The sequence below is a fragment of the Propithecus coquereli genome, unplaced genomic scaffold, assembly GCF_000956105.1.
Source record: "Propithecus coquereli isolate 6110/MARCELLA unplaced genomic scaffold, Pcoq_1.0 Scaffold131, whole genome shotgun sequence".
In the NCBI taxonomy this organism is placed as follows: domain Eukaryota; kingdom Metazoa; phylum Chordata; class Mammalia; order Primates; family Indriidae; genus Propithecus; species Propithecus coquereli.
Genome location: NW_012137303.1, coordinates 1,866,549 through 1,884,879, shown reverse-complemented (window position 1 = coordinate 1,884,879; position 18,331 = coordinate 1,866,549). Strand labels below are relative to the sequence as shown.

The window sequence follows — 18,331 nt, the reverse complement described above, 5'->3', positions numbered from 1 at the left end:
CTACTAAAAATAGAAAGAAATTAGCTAGACAACTAAAAATAGAAAAAATTAGCCAGGCATGGTGGCGCATGCCTGTAGTCCTAGCTACCCGGGAGATTGAGGCAAGAGGATCGCTTGAGCTCAGAAGTTTGAGGTTGCTGTGAGCTAAGCTGACGCCACAGCACTCTAGCCCAGGTAACAGAGTGAGACTCTGTCTCAAAAAAAAAAAAAAAAGTTTTCTGTATAATGATGTTCATTGAATGTTGTGGTGTTACTTTTAGTCAAAACTGAAAACAACATAAATGTCTAATAATAAAGGAAAAGTTAGTTAAATTATGACACATTCATATAATCCATTAATTCCCCAAATTCTTATGAGCACTGCAATATGCCAGGTGCTGTTCTAGGTGCTGGAGGTTCACTACAGGAAAAACCCCATTTTCCAACATTATGCATCCCTACAGATCAAGTTTTCAAAGAATATTTAATGACATAGAGGAAATGCAATATAATATTAAGAAACACAATTGTATATGCAGTATGATCTTAATTTTGTTTAAGAAGTTGTTTACCCTAACACCTGCATAGATAAAATAGCGGGTAAATACACACGAGATAAAAATTGGTTGTTTGTAAGTGATAGGATTTCAGGTGATTTTATTATATTCTTTGTACTTTTTTGTATTTTCCAATTGTGTGTATAATCACAACTATTTAAAAATTATTTTAATGACATTTTAAAAATGATATTAATTATGTTTAAAAATGCTCAGAATATCTTAAATGAAAATAATAAATATACCACACAAGTGTACAATGTGACTTCCAGTTCAGTTTTGTAGTGTATGTCGTGGAAACATGTGGGAAAGGAAGCACAGAGAAACAGTAAGTAATTATCTCTGGGGCAGGAATTTCTGGAGATTATAATTTTTTTCTTTTTTTATCTCATTGATTTTTTACAATGCACAAGATTTACTTTTATAATATTATCAGAAAAAAGTATTAAAATGTCAGGCCTGTGTAGTCTTGAATAATCTTGAGAAATTGGAAAAGCAAATGGCACTAAGGAGCCTTCCTATCTTTTTTCTTTTTTAAATATATTCCATTTTCCCCTCCTTTCTAGTTTGTCAATTTATTCAGTAAGGAAGAACTTTCCCTTATTCTACCCATTTTTCAAAAAAATATCATTGTGGATTCTTGAATTCTCTTTTTAAAATTAAATTTGTTATAATCTATTATGTTCTATATATTTTGAGAAATTCTAAGTTAATGTCTTTACTTTTCCTCTGAACCACAGGATGTTAGCACACTATAACTCTTAGCACACATCTTCCAATTCATCTGCCATTATTGTCTAGGATATTAGTTCTATCTTGTTTTCTTTGGCTCCCCAAATTTTATGTAGTCATGATTTGTTTCAATTTGCCCACATGTCACCACATGTTACATTGCCACCATTGTCTTTGTTTGCCATTCCTTTTTGTATCTTAAATTTTCTGCTTTGTGTTCCTCCTTCTTCCTAGAGCAGCAGTCCCCAACCTTTTTTGCACCAGGGACCAGTTTCATGGAAGACAATTTTTCTATGGACTGGGGCAGGAGGATGGTTTTGGGATGATTCAAGTGCATTACATTTATTGTGCACTTTATTTCTATTATTAGTACATTGTAATATATAATGAAATAATTATACAACTCACCATAATGCAGACTCAGTGGGAGCCCTGAGCTTGTTTTCCTGCAACCAGATGGTCCCATCTGGGGGTGATGGGAGACAGTGATACCTGAAGTGTGTTGCTTATGTCCAGTCTACTCCGGAATCTCACAATCTCCTTTTGGTTCATGCTCCTCTGAGAATCTAATGCAGCCACTGATCTGACAGGAGGTGGAAATCAGGCGGTGATGCAAGCAATGGGGATCTTCCGTAAATATAGATGAAGCTTCCCTCCCTTGCTGGCCCATCACCTCTTGCCATGCAGCCTGGTTCCTGACAGGCCATGGACTGGTACTGGTACGAGGCCCAGGGATTTGGGACCACACTCCTAGAGTATAACTTTTACCAAGAGTCTGTTGGTAGTAAACTCTGCTTTTATTTGTCTGAAAGTCTCTTTACTTTGTCTTCATTCTTTAAAGTTAGGCCTGCTGAATATTCATATAAAAATCTCTGGCCCTCCAATGGCTCAGCTGTAATAAAGCTATAAAATAATTAGATGGAAATTGATTGTAGAATAGCATTAAAAAAGAGGGTAAAATTTTTTATTATTTGAAATTCTCATAGTTTTGGTATATTCACACAATAGAAGTTAGAATATAAATTGCATTTATCTTTTTGATTTTGTAAATTTGGCTAAATTCAGATGAGAATGACTGAGATTAAAAGGAATGATATTTCTGAATTCTTCTCAGTAAATATCAGCATCAGTGTCAACACTGCCCACTATCCCTGCATGATCTGTGTTGAGAATCCTGATTGTGGTTTAGAATTAAGGTCCCTGTAGTTGGTAACATAAGCAATCTATTTAGGATCTATGGAAAAATCTGTCAACCAAAAATAAAATAATACTTAGTGCATTTTCATTTTGTACAGGAGTTAGGGAGCTTGCCAATTGAAGTGAGACTTGTCCATGGAATAATCAGAGGTGGTCAGGGTAACAGCATTTATTAAAGAATGCAGTTCAGTGCTTTCCTTGTAGATTTTCAGCTGTTCTGTCTTCCAGTTCAGTAATTGCATCTTTGGCTGGATAAATGCTGGCCTCAAATCATTGAGAGGGATGGCGTGCCACTGGGAATTATCAGAGGTATTTTATCCTTTCCACCACCAGAGCCAAGGCCACACAGGCAAGATTCCTTAGTGGACTTTTCTGCAGTGTAATTTTTTTAAAGTTCATGCCTTCACTAAGGTGTTGCTATTTGGAGTTTTAGTTTTAAGTAGGTACCTCAATCTGATTTCCCACCTTGCCTGGGTCCCAGAATTTGTCTGCTGTCTACCACATGGGCAATTTTCTGATAAAGCTGCAGGCTATGTTGCCAGAGATCAGCAGATACACCTGGGCCAGGCTTTGGTTTCCTACATTACCTCTCAGGTTTGTACTTTCCTATCATTTTGGGTCTCTTAGAAGTCCTCTCACTTTCTTGCCAGTTCAGCTATTAATATATATTTAAAGAGGTGCTTTTATAGTATCCTGCATTTTAAGGTATTTATGGTATAGAGAAGTTTTCTTAGTTTGCCAGATTGCCCCAAATTGAAGTCCATCCCTTATTATCTTTCCATTTTCAGCATTCCCAAAGAACCCTTTCAATGAAAGCATTGTGGTCCTTTTAAGTGGCTCCAAGTGACTGCAGCAATCCATTTCCTGTGAGTTCTGCCCAAACAATTGCTGTCACCAAGAAAGCCTAAAATTTCCTATGAAAAGTCTTATTTGTATCCATTTAAATATTGTTCTCAGATGCTGAACCGTAGTAGACACTAGCATAAATCAATTCCAAATTATTTGAGGATAAACGGATTAACGACTTTTGCTATTTCAGATTTGGCGCAAATATGATGCTGACAGTAGTGGCTTTATATCAGCCGCTGAACTTTCTGTAAGTGTCACTGGGAATTGTCAATGGATAAAGGGTGGATTTGTTCATCATTGGGAATTTGATATATGTGTATCATGGGTTTGATTTCCGTGGGCCCAAGAAACATCAATTTGAATTTGTTACTTTAAAAAGATGTATTTATGTTTAAAAGGTTTAGAAAGTGCAAGTCACATCGCCCTCTCCAGGAAAGAGGCATAATTGAGCAATTATGATACTTTTTTTCATGCCTGGAGCTATTTCCTGGGTTCCATGAGCTCCCTATAAACAGTGACAGCCCTCCATTCTTGGATTTATTGTTTGCTAAAAGCATTTTATTTCCCCCTTGAGATAAAAAACCACAATTTTTAAAATAAGATCTCTTGAGACATTTGCAGTTTATTTTCTCGCTATATAAAACATGACTCTTCTCTTGGTTCCACAGAACTTCCTCCGAGACCTCTTCCTCCACCACAAAAAGGCCATTTCGGAGGTCAAACTGGAAGAATACACTGGCACTATGGTAAGTAATGAGTAGTGCAATCTCCACAAGAGCAGCTTCTCCGCTGCCTCCTCAGGGCCCAGAAATAGTGTCTGGCACAGAGTAAGTCCTTGAGAAATGTTTGCAGACTAAATGAATGCATGAAAAAAACCTCAACTCTGGAAAACACTGGCTAAAATTGAGCTATTTTAGCCTCTCTTGGGACTAGATTGCATGTATTTAAGAGAGAAAGCTGTTCACCTGTCCATGGGGAGATCTGAAAAGTCCAGTCAACATTAGGTTTCCAAGCACGGGCCAATAATCTCAATGTTAATCAAAGTCACATAGAAACAAGTAAACATGTACCTAGGTAATTGGGACCAGACAGATGGATGCTTCTCCTCGCCACGGTGGATGATTCCACTCATTTAGCATGTTGACTTAGTGCAGGGGGCAGTCAGTTAGATGGAGGGTGTATGTTCCACCTCTGGTACTTACTAACTATAACCTAGCAAAACTGTCAAGCTTCTTGACTTTATTTCTTCTATAAAATGGGGATTAATGGTACCTAGTTACTGTGAGGGCAAAGAGAGTTGATGCATGTGAAGCACTTTGCATACTGTCTAGAACATAATGAGGGCTGAATACATGTTAGCTCTTATTGCAGTAGTTGTTATGGTCCTTGTCATCATTTCACATTCCCCTCATGGCATCCTTGTCCCAAATGACCTTGAGACTATTTTAATATCAAGCTCCCTGGAAAATGGGGAAGTAGGAGAAATTGTCTTTGGTGAACTCATCCTTATATTCTGTTTTGATACCTGCCTTGATGCATTTCTCTCAGTACTAGTCAACAATTCGTATTGCATTGGATCTGACTCTTCCACATTTTGCCTCCCTCTACCTCCCAGGCGTGTGCTTCATTCCCATCAAACTTTTACTTAGGAAGCAAAGAATTTACTAATAAAGGCTTAATTACTTGTAGGACTGTTACTTTTATTACATAAAGAGTTCTTGAGCAGAATCACCACACTGCAACTTGTGGTGACTAGTTGGGGATTTATCAATGAGAAGAGTCTATGAGTTTCCGTTAATGTGTGTACCACTAGGTCGATCTATTTAGGCCTTTAATTGGTATTTCCAAACACTGTATTATTTCTAACAACTTCTCTACTGTGTTGGCATTGTTCATGCTATTTTATATATCTAATGACTAAGGGTTAGAAAGGGTAAGTGACTAAATCAGCACCAAGTTCAATTCTTAAACTCATTTTGAAGATCAGATAACTAAAAAAAGTTGTTACCCAGCCAAAGGCACCAGTTAAACTGGAGGCTGAGCTCTCCTTGCTCTCAACCCCAAACCCTTCTTAGCTCTCACTCTGGACTCCGACCACTCTGAATGCTGGCCCCAGCCAAGTGACTCTGTGCTGGGAAGAAAGAAAAGTGCTTTCGACGTAAGCACTACTGATAAATGGCCTGGGAAGAAGAAAAGCTGATGTCAAGGAGAGACTCAAATCCCAGGACAGGATCTCAATTAAAGAAATAATTTGGCTTCTTACTCTGTCGACTTGTTTTAATAACATGCAAAATGATGTTTGAAATCCTGAGGAAATACGTGCTCAGCACTGAAGGGTGTAGTAGGAAATCCCCCAGCAGTGGGCAGCAGTTTACCAGCTACGGGAAAATCTCTAGCTTCCTTTGACCTAAGCTCCAGTGAAACCCTCTAATAGAATAAATAATATGAAAAAAGAAATTAGATTGAAACTGTCTGGGGGGCAAAACAAGGAGGTGGTTTTTCTAGTTGAGTATATTTTTAACATTGATTTAACAGAATGTTGGCACTGGCTATTTTTTTTTTATGTAAATTCAGGCTCTGTAGAGACTGTCAAAAATTACCAGTGTCGACTATATTTCAAGTCGTCATGGTGGGGTATTGGGAAAAGTTTTCAATTAGCAATAATCACGCCTCGGATAAACCTCATTGGCTACGATACTGCTACTGCGCAAAGCTGGCATTGGCTATTGTTATCTCCATTTTATTGACTTATAAAACATGAACTACTTAATGAATATATTTGCATTTAGAATCTCCAGCATGTTGCCAGAATTTCTTTGAATACCTTTAATTCAAAAGGGAGTCCCCCTACCTCCAACTAACCATACTAAACCACTGCTTTTTGACTTCTTAATATAGCTCAGTTATTTTTTTCCTACTTTTCTTCACCTAGTTCTTACTTCAAGATTCAGCAGATATCATCTTGCCCTAAAAAAATCTTCCCTAACCTTCCTCCACAGTGAACCTTCTCTGTGTCCCTTTAGTGCCTTGCACATATCACCCTCTTAACTTCATAGTCATTTATTTCATTCCACAAATATTCATGAAATACCTGCTATGCCCCAGGCATTATTCTAGTCACTGAGGATCCAACAGTGAGCAAATAGACAAAGGAGGGATTGACAATAAACAATAAATGTAATGAATAATAAATTATACTGCATGATAGAGGGTGCTGAGTGTTATGGAAAAAATGAACCAATTGAGCTGGGCCGGCTGGGGTGGGGGACCGGGGAGAAGGGGTGATTTTCAGTAGGGTGTCTAAGGTGGCCCTTTGAGAAGGTGAGAAGTAAAGAAGGACTGAGGGTACAGCAAGTGTGGGGCCCCTAGTGCAGGTGTGTGCCTGGGATCTTTAAGAACAGGGAGAGACCAGCGTGGCAGGAGCAGAAGAGGCCAGTATGAAACTAAACAGGGCCCAGAGCATCTTGGGATTTTTAGGCCATTGTGAAGACTTGGGGTTTAGTCTGAGTGAGATGGGAAGCTAATTGAGGGTTTGAAGCAGAGGATGTTGCGATCTGGCCACTGTGTTGAGAAGAGCTCCAAATGGGCAAGGACAGAATCAGGAAAATCTAGCAAGAGTCTGTTGCTGCTCTTCAGGTGAGAGGTTGGTGGTTGGACTTGGGGAGGGGCGTAGCAGAAGAGGTAAGAATTAAATACATTTTGAAGATGGAATTGATAGCATTTCCTGATGAATCAGGTGGGAGTCAAGGATGACACCGACATCATCTGTTTATTGGTCTTGTAACCCACTAGCCTATGACTGACTCCTCAAGGGCAAGGACAGCATCATATCTCCGTGTCCCAGCCCTCACATGGGCCTGGCACACGTAGGCTACTTAATGCAAATTAAACCGAACTTTCAGTTGTTACCTAGTAGCCAGCTATGATGAAACCATAAAAAATAAGTAACATTTGTCTTTATGACCTTCTACCTCCCTTCTCTGTGTTCCTTGTGACCCTGCACTCCTATGAAGGCACCTGCTCTCTTTCGGGGTGCCTGGAAGGTTGCATATTGCACATTTTAGCATTTTGCACAGACTCAACCTTCCTTAAGCAGAACTTTAGTTCTGAAATTCTCCTTTTCTTTATTTTCTTTTCTTTTTTTTTCCCATTAAAGCAGACCCTTCACGGCAGAGCCAGAAAAGATGCCTGGCAGTGCTGAGCTCTCTCCTTCATGGCTCTCACTGGGATTTCAGTGCAGAGTCTCAGTCAGAAGGATCCCAGCCAGGCAATGATCATCAGCCTTGCTGAGCCCAGAGGGCAGAGGCCCATGAGACTAAAGGCCCAAGCTGAGGATAAGTGGTAGGAGGGGCAGGAAAACCAGGAACCAGACCTGGAGTGAGGGCTAGAGCTAGAGGCAGCAGGGAACACAGAGCAGAGTAAATTTAGAAAGCATCACCAGAGCAGGACAAGTGAGGGCAAGTCCCCGTGAATTCAGAATTCAGATCACCATGGTCATTTTCTAAAGTGGGGTCTGCGGTCCTCCCTCCCTCTGGGCTGAGGGTAGTACCTGAATGTGACTCAGAGCATCCCATCCCCGACCAAAGCACTCATTCTCTTAATGCTTTTCTCTCTAGTTAGAATATGATCTGCTAAATTAATGCACAAAAATGTGAATTCAGTCATTTGACAAATATTTAGGGAGAACCTACCAAGGAAGACATAGTACCTACCCTTACGGAGCCTTCTTTTTTTTTTTTTTTGAGACTGAGTCTCACTGTGTTGCCCGGGCTAGAGTGCCGTGGCGTCATCCTAGCTCACAGCAACCTCAAACTCCTGGGCTCAAGCCATCCTCCTGCCTCAGCCTCCCAAGTAGCTGGGACTACAGGCATGCGCCACCATGCCCGGCTAATTTTTTCTATATATTTTTAGTTGTCCAATTAATTTCTTTCTATTTTTAGTAGAGACGGGGTCTCACTCTTGCTCAGGCTGGTCTCGAACTCCTGAGCTCAAACAATCCGCCCGCCTTGGCCTCCCAGAGAGCTAGGATTACAGGTGTGAGCCACCGCGCCCAACCACGGAGCCTTCTAATTGGGGAAATCTATAAAGGAGGGAAAAGAAGCATAAATTCATGCTGTTCCCTCCTTTCATCTCCCCAGGCATATCATTGCCATAGGACATCAATCAATAGTAGGAGTTGAGATCAATTTTCCCTCAATCCTTAAATCTAGCAATCCTATCTTGAGACCCAGTTGAAATATTTTTGAAAAGTGGTGTTTATTTTTCAAAAATAAGATGCAATAGGGACCTTGTGCATTACAAGGACACAGCTATTCTTTAGCCTCAGCAAAGGCAGGACAAGCAAAGGTAGATGGACATGGTTAAAGTTAAACTGTTACGAAATATCTTCTCTACTGCATACATGTGGTATAATATTTCATTTTCATTGAAGGATAGCCAGCACTTATTCTAGAATTGAGCATTTTAATCATAATAACTGTGTTCACTTTATGTTAGCCCTGTTTGAACCACTTTTTAAACATCTCATGTGATTCTCACAACAACCTTATTAAGTAGGCATTTTCTAACTCCCGCCATGCAAATGAAAAAAGGAAGAATTCCAGACTTTAACTGGTCAAATATGACGAGGTGGAGTGGAAATTCAGACCCAAATTTGTTTAAAGCCTGTGTTTCAATCATAACACTCATGTCTAAATGTCTGAGTATTAAACTATTAAAAAGAAAACTTTCAGAAGAGGGAGAGTAAAGCTCTATTGAGTGGTGAGGAAGAGAGGACAATCCTATGAAGAAAGTGAAGAGCGAGGTAAGGACAAAGCCATGTAAGCAAGTTTGGATTCTCAGAATATTTCTAAAGATAAGGTAATATCAGAGCTTTGACAGCCACAACGGGATTTATTGCCCAAAAAAACTGACTTTCCCCTATGAAGCCTCTAACTAATCCTAAGAATTGACACCTTATTAAACACCAAGTAGGAAATGAATTAATAAAAGACAATGGGAAATAGGAAAGAGTTCCACAAAACTGTTCTAGAGGAGAGGGGAACACCGATTAAACTGGGGGAGAGAAAAGAGGGAGAAGAGTGAATTGTGGCTGCGTAAAGCCCCAGGGGTCACCTGATTCAAACAACCCCATCCAGGGGTAGGAGCAGGGAGAAGAGTAGCTGGCTCAGTCAGTCAGTGCTTGGCTGGAAGAGATGCTGCACATCACACATCCTCCGGCAGCCTTCCTTGCCCAGAGCTCTTCTCTTCACAGCCTTCAGGTTTAAGTTTAAAAACCTTCAGGCTGGCAGCGTCTTACAATGGGATGTCCTGAACTCAAGAAAATCTGATAGTGTGCAATTTTTGATGGCTTTGAGCTGAGATCCATAAACTTAGAGTCCTTTGAAGTAGCTGATGGAAATCAGAGTGATCTTATCCAAATTTTAAGTACCTAGGTTGAGATTGTCCATTGGCCAAGACTATCCTGTTATTCTCTGTCTGTTTCATGGCTAAAGCCTGTGGCTCTTCTGCTTATGTGTGCTGCAGTTAAGTACCCTTTTTTGTTTTAAATTGTCCCATGGAGATAGGCCCATGATCGATGAAACTCCAAATGATCCCTCATTGATTCTTTATCACTGAACTGATAACCAAGTGTGGAGAAATCTGGTGAAAAAGTTTCCACCCAAAGATCTGAGTTTGATCAGAAGACTAAAGAAATTAATGATTTTGGCCGATCTATTTTATTTTTCTTCCGTAAGTCATAGAGTTGACTTATACTTTCTAATAAACAGATTTTGGAACTAGACAATTGATTTTTTTAAAAAGACTTTACATTTCCCTAGAGACATCTGGGTGTGATAACTTTTAGAAACTCAACTTTCTCAAAAAAAAAAACTTCTGCATCCGGAACTTTAAGTGATACATCAAGTGTGAAATCACATTATTGCTGCTTTAGTGGATTTTTATTGAGCAATGGTCACAGTCATGGCAACACTACCTTAAGGATTTAGTTCTGAGGTTTAGCATCAAATGCTTCACTTAAGAGATGGAACCAGTTAAATGAATTCAAATCGACCTGAATAAGAATTGGCACATTTGAAAACTGGCTGAAGCATGACTAATAAATTAGTCGAGGCAGAATGGCCAATCAGAAGAGAAAAGCTAAGGTCTGCACACCTTGTTCTGATTCCTAATTAATGTTCTGGACAAGGAAGGAAACAGCCTATTAATAAAATCCAACGATGATACTGAATCAAGAGGTGTTGCCAACACTAGGCAGGGGGAAGGATGAGCTATCTGGGTAGGATATTGTTAGATAATATTTAGTTTTATTAAATTAAGCTAATACCTCTGGGAGATACTAAGCTCATGTACCAAACTAGAGCATGAAACCGAGCTACTATAAAACAACAGATTAAAATCTGAGACCATGGCAGACAAAGAGAATTATATGAGGTTAAGCGGGTCCCTATCCTCTATCCTGTCCTTGGTTGTCACCCTTTATGCCTGGATTAAAGCAACTGGCCTCCTGGTCTCTGCTTCCTTCCCTAGGCCTAAGCATTCACCTCTCTGATCCAGGCCAACCTGAAACATGTCTGGGCTCAGTCCTGAGATCTACATCTGTTCTCATTCTATTTGTGATCTCAGTTAGTCTCATGGTTTTAAATACCAGCTAAAGGTTGAAGACTCCCAATTTATATCTCTGACTAAACCGCTTCTCTGAGCTTCCTGGACTCACTTGGATGTGTATCTCCACCTGAATGCTTCTGGGCAAGTGTCACCTCTCCATGTACTATGTCTTCAGTCAGAACATGTTTGCTGTAGAGATTTGGGTACCACTGCCACAGGGCAGTGAACCCTTGGTGCCAGGAACTTGGGAGCGTTCTGGCCTAGCACGCAGCAACAGGGCACGGAGCCAGGGGCACGTGAGGCCGGCAGCGGGGCAGGCCCTCAAGGCTTGCCGCTGTCACCACTCTGCGGTTCCCAACTCGCTGCCTGGAGCAGTCGTCTCTCTGCGCCAGGCCTGTATTTCTTGCTTCATATTCAGAGGTAGGGAAAATGTACAGAAAGAGACTATATGATCATGAATCTAGTGAATGAAGTGAAAATTGACAGCCTTAGAATTGACTCAACTATCATGAAATTTCCATGTCTTTAGGGAAATTCAGGCCATCGAGTAGGGCGGGGGCGAGGCCGGGGCGGGGGAAGGATCCACTTAGAGTCTTTTTTTGCTTTCCCAGGGAAAGAGAGGCAATTAGAACTGGTAAATACCACATTTCTAGCATAATCTATGGCACCAGATGTTTTATTTCAGAACTAAACGTGAAGCAGACTTAAATGCATGATGAGATACCCAGACTCTATAAAGCTAAGGGCCTGGTTTTACAGAAAGAGCTCTCGTGACAGATATGCTTAGATTAAAATCTTGCTTCTTAGACAACCTACTTTAATCTTTCTAAATGTCAGTTTCCTCATTTGTGACACACAGATAATATTTCTTACCTTATAAGGATGTTGTGATGATTAAAGAAATAACATATTTCTCACAAATGGTCATTACTATAGTTTTTAAGATTAAGAAGCCATTATGTCTGAGATAAATATGTCAAATGTTCAAAATTCACCAAAGGTTATACTTGCCAAGAAGTGTAATGTCCTAATGTCATACAAAGTCTGATTTCTAGTCCGGTGCAACAGGCGTGTTCCAAGCTTCCTTCATTATGAAGACTGTAACTTGTAGTTACAGAGGCCCTAAGGAAGTAGAAGAGCAGATACAGGGGAGTCTGTGTACTTATGTGTACTGTTCATCCCCACATGTACATACACAAGAATATGAAAATTAAACAAATTTTTTTCTGATTCTTATTTTTAAGTAAACCACATAGCCAATTTTCTGATGAGTAGAAGCATAATTTATCACATTGATGTTTAATTCTTTCCCAAGCCAATTTTGAGCAAAGGACTTTTTCCCCCCCATTTTGAGTATGTTTGCAGGGTAACGGAGTTGTGCCCATGTCTTTTAAGGTGAGCTACGGGGCTTAGATCTCAAGCTAATGCAGCTTTCTATTAAGATAGAACCTCTCATAATAATGATGTTACAGAAAATAACTCATGGCTCATCCTTCAGCAAAGTGTATTGCTATTAATATCATACTTTTACTGGATACTGTGTAGTGTTTATGTTTAAGGGACATAATTGGACATGTGATATGTCCAAATGTGTAAAAATATAACCTGTGTTTTAATAGGTTCTGTAATACACATTTTTGGTGCCAAAGTTTGAAGAGTATGGGCTTTCAAATTCATTTTAAATATTAAAAATAAACTGGATTTGGAGAGGGAGGAAGGATGTGGGACTAATGTATTTTTTAATGTAAAAATCTGTTGGATATATTTTCAGATTATCTCACTCTGTTTCCTTGTGCAGCCTCCTTACATAGATATGTTTAGAGATATTCTGCAGCATTAAAATGTTTGAAGTCACAAAATTCATGCACATTTCAACTCAGATGTGCAGGAAATGCATCTCCTCTATCTTGCCTAAATCGGTCTGGTCTTCCTGATATGTGGTTAGTGGAGAAATTCTTAATTTTTAGTCTTGTCTTGTTTAAAGTTTAGTCTGATCTAATAATGTAAACAGTTTCTTTGCACAATGCTCAGTCTCTGTATGGAAAGAAAGGTTCAGCCTCAACCTCTTGTGTCTTTATATAAAAATGAAATTTCTTCTATACTCTATGATATGAGCTGTCCACACTTGGTTGTTGATATGCTGTAAAATAATTTTAGAAAACTCTGACTCAGAGCAAGAGTCCATATTTCAAGCTTATAATTGTTAAGTACATCCTATTTTGTCTGTCAAATACTGTAGTAGTTTTTACTGACATCCACCAAATAATTAGTTTTCCTCCCAAGCAGATGGTAGGATTGCACTACTTTGTCCCTTTGAAATTAGGTGTGGCCAGGGACTTGCCAATAAAATTTTAATCAGTAAGTGATTCGCCATTCTCTCTTTCTGCCATGGCAACTAGGAATGTTGCCAGTTAGTAGCTACTTTGTCACTCCATGTCCTGGAGTGTAGACAACATGGAGTAGAACTTCCAGCCAACCCTTGATTCTCATATAATATGAGTGAGAAATAAACTTGCGTTGTGTTAAGCCACTGAGATTTAGGAGATTTAGTTACTATGACTCATCCTGACACAGAGGCTGACATGCAATTCCTTCTCTAGCACATACTAATTTTCCCCCAGGTAGTTGGATTCCTCAGCCAATTTTGGCAAATATGTAATCAGAAGGGCAAAATAGAAAAGTGCTTTAATAATTTTCAAAATGAATTTCTTTTACAAGCATTTCTTACAACCATTTGTCCTTCTACATTTCAGATGAAGATCTTTGATAAAAATAAAGATGGTCGGTTGGATCTTAATGACTTGGCAAGGTAAGTTACATGGAAATAATGTCATAGATTCAGAAACACCTTCCTAGGGGTTTGATGACATCGTATACTTCCTTTTGAAATTGGAAATCAAGTCTCATCTGAAGTCCAAAAGAATAGGCATATCTTACCAAATAAACTACAGTGGTTCTGAATCTTTTGGGGCAACAGATCCCTTTGTGAAAATAATGAAAGCTCTTCTCTTGAAAATTCACAATATGTAAACTTTTCATAAAATTGTATGGATGGGTCATGGGCAAACCCTACCCTCAAAGGCCAGACATTCATGGACTCACATCATGACCTCATGACAAGAAAGTCCTGAATCTCATTTACTGGCCCCAGGAATGTTGAGCAGTGAGTTCAGACACAGGACAGCTAAGCCAGACTCCAGCTGCACTCTGTGGTCTTTGAGTGTTGGTGTGCCTGCAGGCTGGAAGTGTAGGAGGACAGAATAAGAGCAGAAGTGGCCCAGTGTCTGCAAAAATGTCTGTGAGTCTGGTGTCGTGACACGTGATTGGCATGTCAGTATGTTTTGTCAAGGCTAGCTCACCTGAAACAACATGTGGTTAGATCACTGGATCAAGAATACACAGATATAACCCTTATGGGGGAGCAACCAGGTGCCTAGGGGTCAGGCTGGATGGCAATTATAAACTAAACAGTGACAGGGCAGTAGTTTCAGGCTGGAGGGCAGCAGCAGGTGTAGCTAGGAGAGAGGAATTCCAATGACTAAGAGCATGTGTTCAATGACAAGGGGTTAACTCAACAAAGTCACAAGCAGATGTTAATTTTGTGTCTTAGTGGATCTTAACCTGAGTCCAGAATCACCAAAGGCTGTACCAGCGGTCTCCTTTCTTGGCAACTATCTCTGCCCGGTTTGGGCAGATATCTGTGAAAGGGGACACACCAGGACAAATAGCTCCTTGGTAATGACCAAGATGTTGACCCCCTCACACACTAGATGGTCCTCTATCTGTGTCTCTTAAGAACTGTGAAGCAACCTGCGTGTCCTCTTTGGCTACTTTATCCAGGACCTTTGTCCTAATTTTGGCCACATTGATGAAGAAGAGCCACTGAGAGACCAGCCAAAGAGGGACAAAACTGTTTCGCCCACAGGCGCAGGGCAGAAGGGATCTCAGCCCATAGTCTTGCCTCTGCCCCCTGGATCCCACCTGGTTCTCTTGGCCAACTGGAGCAGGGTTCCTCTCAAGCAGAGGTCGGAGAGCTGTGTGAGAGAGCCAGTCCTAAGAAGAAAACCCAAAGAGTCCAAATGATTAATTCAAAACATGACAATCTGGGTGACTACAAGAGCTCGCCATCCACCTGCTGGCCTGACTCAGTTGCGCACTTCTCAGAGATAGTGAGCATCGAGGAGCCTTGAGTGCCCTTGGAGGGTGGAGTGTGCCCCTATCAGTAAAGCCCAGAGCAGCTGTTTCTGCCTTCTCAGTCTCAACACTCCTGTCTACTACAGAAATAAAGTCCATACACAATATGACCTAACCAAGTATATAATACTAAAATAGCTAACAGAATGCACAGACTATAACATATAAAGGAGAAATAAATAGAAAGATGTTGATAATAAAGTATTTTTTTTTTTTTTTTGAGACAGAGTCTCACTGTGTTGCCCCAGCTAGAGTGCCGTGGCGTCAGCCTAGCTCACAGCAACCTCAAACTCCTGAGCTCAAGCGATCCTTCTGCCTCAGCCTCCCGAGTAGCTGGGACTACAGGCATGCGCCACCATGCCCAGCTAATTTTTTCTATATATTTTTAGTTGTCCAATTAATTTCTTTCTATTTTTAGTAGAGACGGGGTCTCGCTCTTGCTCAGGCTGGTTTTGAACTCCTGAGCTCAAACAATCCACCCGCCTCAGCCTCCCAGAGTGCTAGGATTACAGGTGTGAGCCACCGCGCCCGGCTATAAACTATTAATAATAATACATATTTTTAGGTACAGGTGTTTGGAAATGACCACAGTGAAGCCATAATGCAGTGGTCAGTTGCTGACATCTGTGTAATCCCCATAAACAGGGTACCTCTGATGGTGACTGACACAAGTGTGGCCTTCTGGAACTTGTATATCAGGAGCTCAGTCATTGTTGATATAATTTTATAAAATAATAAATAAGTCTTGATAGAGTTCCAAATGAAATAAAGTACATTTTTTTTTTTTTTTGAGACAGAGTCTCACTCTGTTGTCCTGATTAGAGTGCTGTGACGTCAGCCTAGCTCACAGCAACCTCAAACTCCTGGGCTCAAAGGAGCCTCCTGCCTCAGCCTCCTGAGTAGTTGGGACTACAGGTGCACAACACCATGCCCGGCTAATTTTTTCTATTTTTAATAGAGACGGGGTCTCGCTCTTGCTCAGGCTGGTCTCAAACTCCTGAGCGCAAGCAATCATCCCACCTTGACCTCCCAGAGTGCTGGGATTACAGGCATGAGCCACCACGCCTGGCCAAAACAAAGTACATTTATCTTTCAATTAACACAATTCAGTATACCACATGGAAAATATATGTAATTAGTAAATTACGTATGCCTTACAAAAATACTGTGAGTTTTGATGTAAATAAGAATTCAGTTCCAGGTTCAAATAATTATAAACAGGGCTTTTACATACATGATTGCCCCACTGGGCATTTGAAAATCAAGTGAGACATGGGATAATTCTTCAGTCTGACGAAATTTCCATGCAATGCAAGATATCTAGCATCCCTAGCCCTATGCACAAAATGCCAGTTGTGCTCCCTCTATCACTTTGATAGCTAAAAAGCTCCCCTGCATACATCCAAACACCTCAAAGAAGTCGAACTGCTGTGTCCATACCTATAGGGTAGGTACTATGATTTAATCTCTTGAATAACTTCTCACCCAGTGGAGTGTTATATAGGAAGAGTCGATGAGTAGTTGTGGATTGAAAGAGTTAGTGTAGCACTGAACAAAGATACAAGGCAGCAAAAATAGTACATTACTGTCATACCTTGGTATCCCTGGGAGATTTGTTCCAGGCAGGAACCCTGCAGGTACCAAAATCCACAGATGCTGAAGCCCGATAGTCGGCTTGCAGAGCCTGCGGATACTGAAGGCCGAGTGTATTTCAAAGCCGATTTGATATGGAATTTGAAAATGACAACTGTGGCAGGTAGACTAAAGATGTCCACATCTTAATACCCGGAATCAGTGAATATGTTACATAGAAGGCATGAACTGAAGTTTCAGATAGAATTAAGGTTGCCAATCAACACAACTTAAAATAGGTTATTCTGGATTCTCTGAGTGGGGCTGAAGTAATAACAAGGGTCCTTTAAATATGGAAGACGGAGGCAGAGGTCAGAGAGAAATTTGAAAATATAATAATGTAATACAACTATATGCTTTGGAAAATTCTACTCCTCTGTATGTCCAGGGATTTGCAAATACATGTTGCTAGCTTTGAAGTAGAAGAAGGGGCCACAAGCCAAAGAATGCAGGCAGTCTGTAGAAGCTGAAAGGCAAGGGAAGCAATTCTCTGCTAAAGCCTCCAGAAAGAATACAGCCCTGGTGACATCTTGATTTTTGCCCACTGAGGTCCATTTCAGACTTTGACTTCCGGTACTGTAAGTTAATGCTGTTTATTTAAGCCACTATGTTTGTGACAATTTGTTACAGTACAACAGCACTAGGAAACTAACAGAACAACAAAAAGGTCTTGAAACATTTACACACAGGAATTTTCTTTCTCTAATTTTAGAGAATTTCTCTAATTTCTGCAACGAAACCCAATTATGCCACATAAAAGCTTCTCATAAGTATATGTCCCCTGACTGGCAACGTGATTTAGACTGCGCGGTGCCAAGAAATCATAAGGACAGCATTGCTTGCAGACTCTCAGGATATTCTATCTTATAACTGACTCAAATGAATTCTCTCCACTCTGGGCATTCAGAGGAGCAAAATTTTCCAAAGCATATAGTTTTTTATATATTTTTTTACTTTTCTCTTTATATATACCCATGATTATGAATATAGCATGAACCCAATAACTTTAGTCTTTTGAAACTGACTTTATTCCATTAAAACAGAAGAGAGGTAGAAATATATTTGTTTTCTGAAACAAAAACAAGATGATTTTTAAAATTGAGATATAATTTACATACCATAAAATTTACCCTTTTAAAGTGTGAAATTCAATAGATTTTAATGTATTAATAAGGTTGGTCGATTACCACCACTATCTAATTCTAAACATTTCATTATGCCAGAAGGATACCCAGGAATCAGCAGTCACTCCCCTCTCCCGTCTCCTACAAGCCCCTGGCAACCACTAATCTACTTTCTGATTCTATTGATTTGCTTATTCTGGGCTTTTCATATAGATGAAATCATACAGTATGTGCCTTTCGTGTCTGGCTATCTCACTAAGCATTATGTTTTCAAGGTCGATCCATGTTGTAACATGATCCATACTTTAACCCTTTCTGTAGTTGAATAATATTCCATTGTATGTATATACCACGTTTTGTCCATTCATCAGTTGATGTACATTTGGGTTGTTTTCACTTTTTAGATATTATGAATAATGCTGCTGTGAACATCTCTGCTCAAGTTTTTGTGTGAATATG

At 40.0% G+C, this 18,331-nt stretch overlaps 1 protein-coding gene across 1 annotated transcript in view; it reads left to right on the top strand.

The window, feature by feature from the left end:
• The window catches only part of SCGN (secretagogin, EF-hand calcium binding protein), a 47,532-nt gene that overhangs the window by 15,137 nt on the left and 14,064 nt on the right, over positions 1-18,331 (top strand). The window contains exons 5-7 of the mRNA XM_012638572.1: positions 3,505-3,561; positions 3,983-4,060; positions 13,676-13,731. Coding sequence (XP_012494026.1) covers positions 3,505-3,561; positions 3,983-4,060; positions 13,676-13,731 — 191 coding nt within the window. The remainder of the gene's footprint in view (positions 1-3,504; positions 3,562-3,982; positions 4,061-13,675; positions 13,732-18,331) is intronic.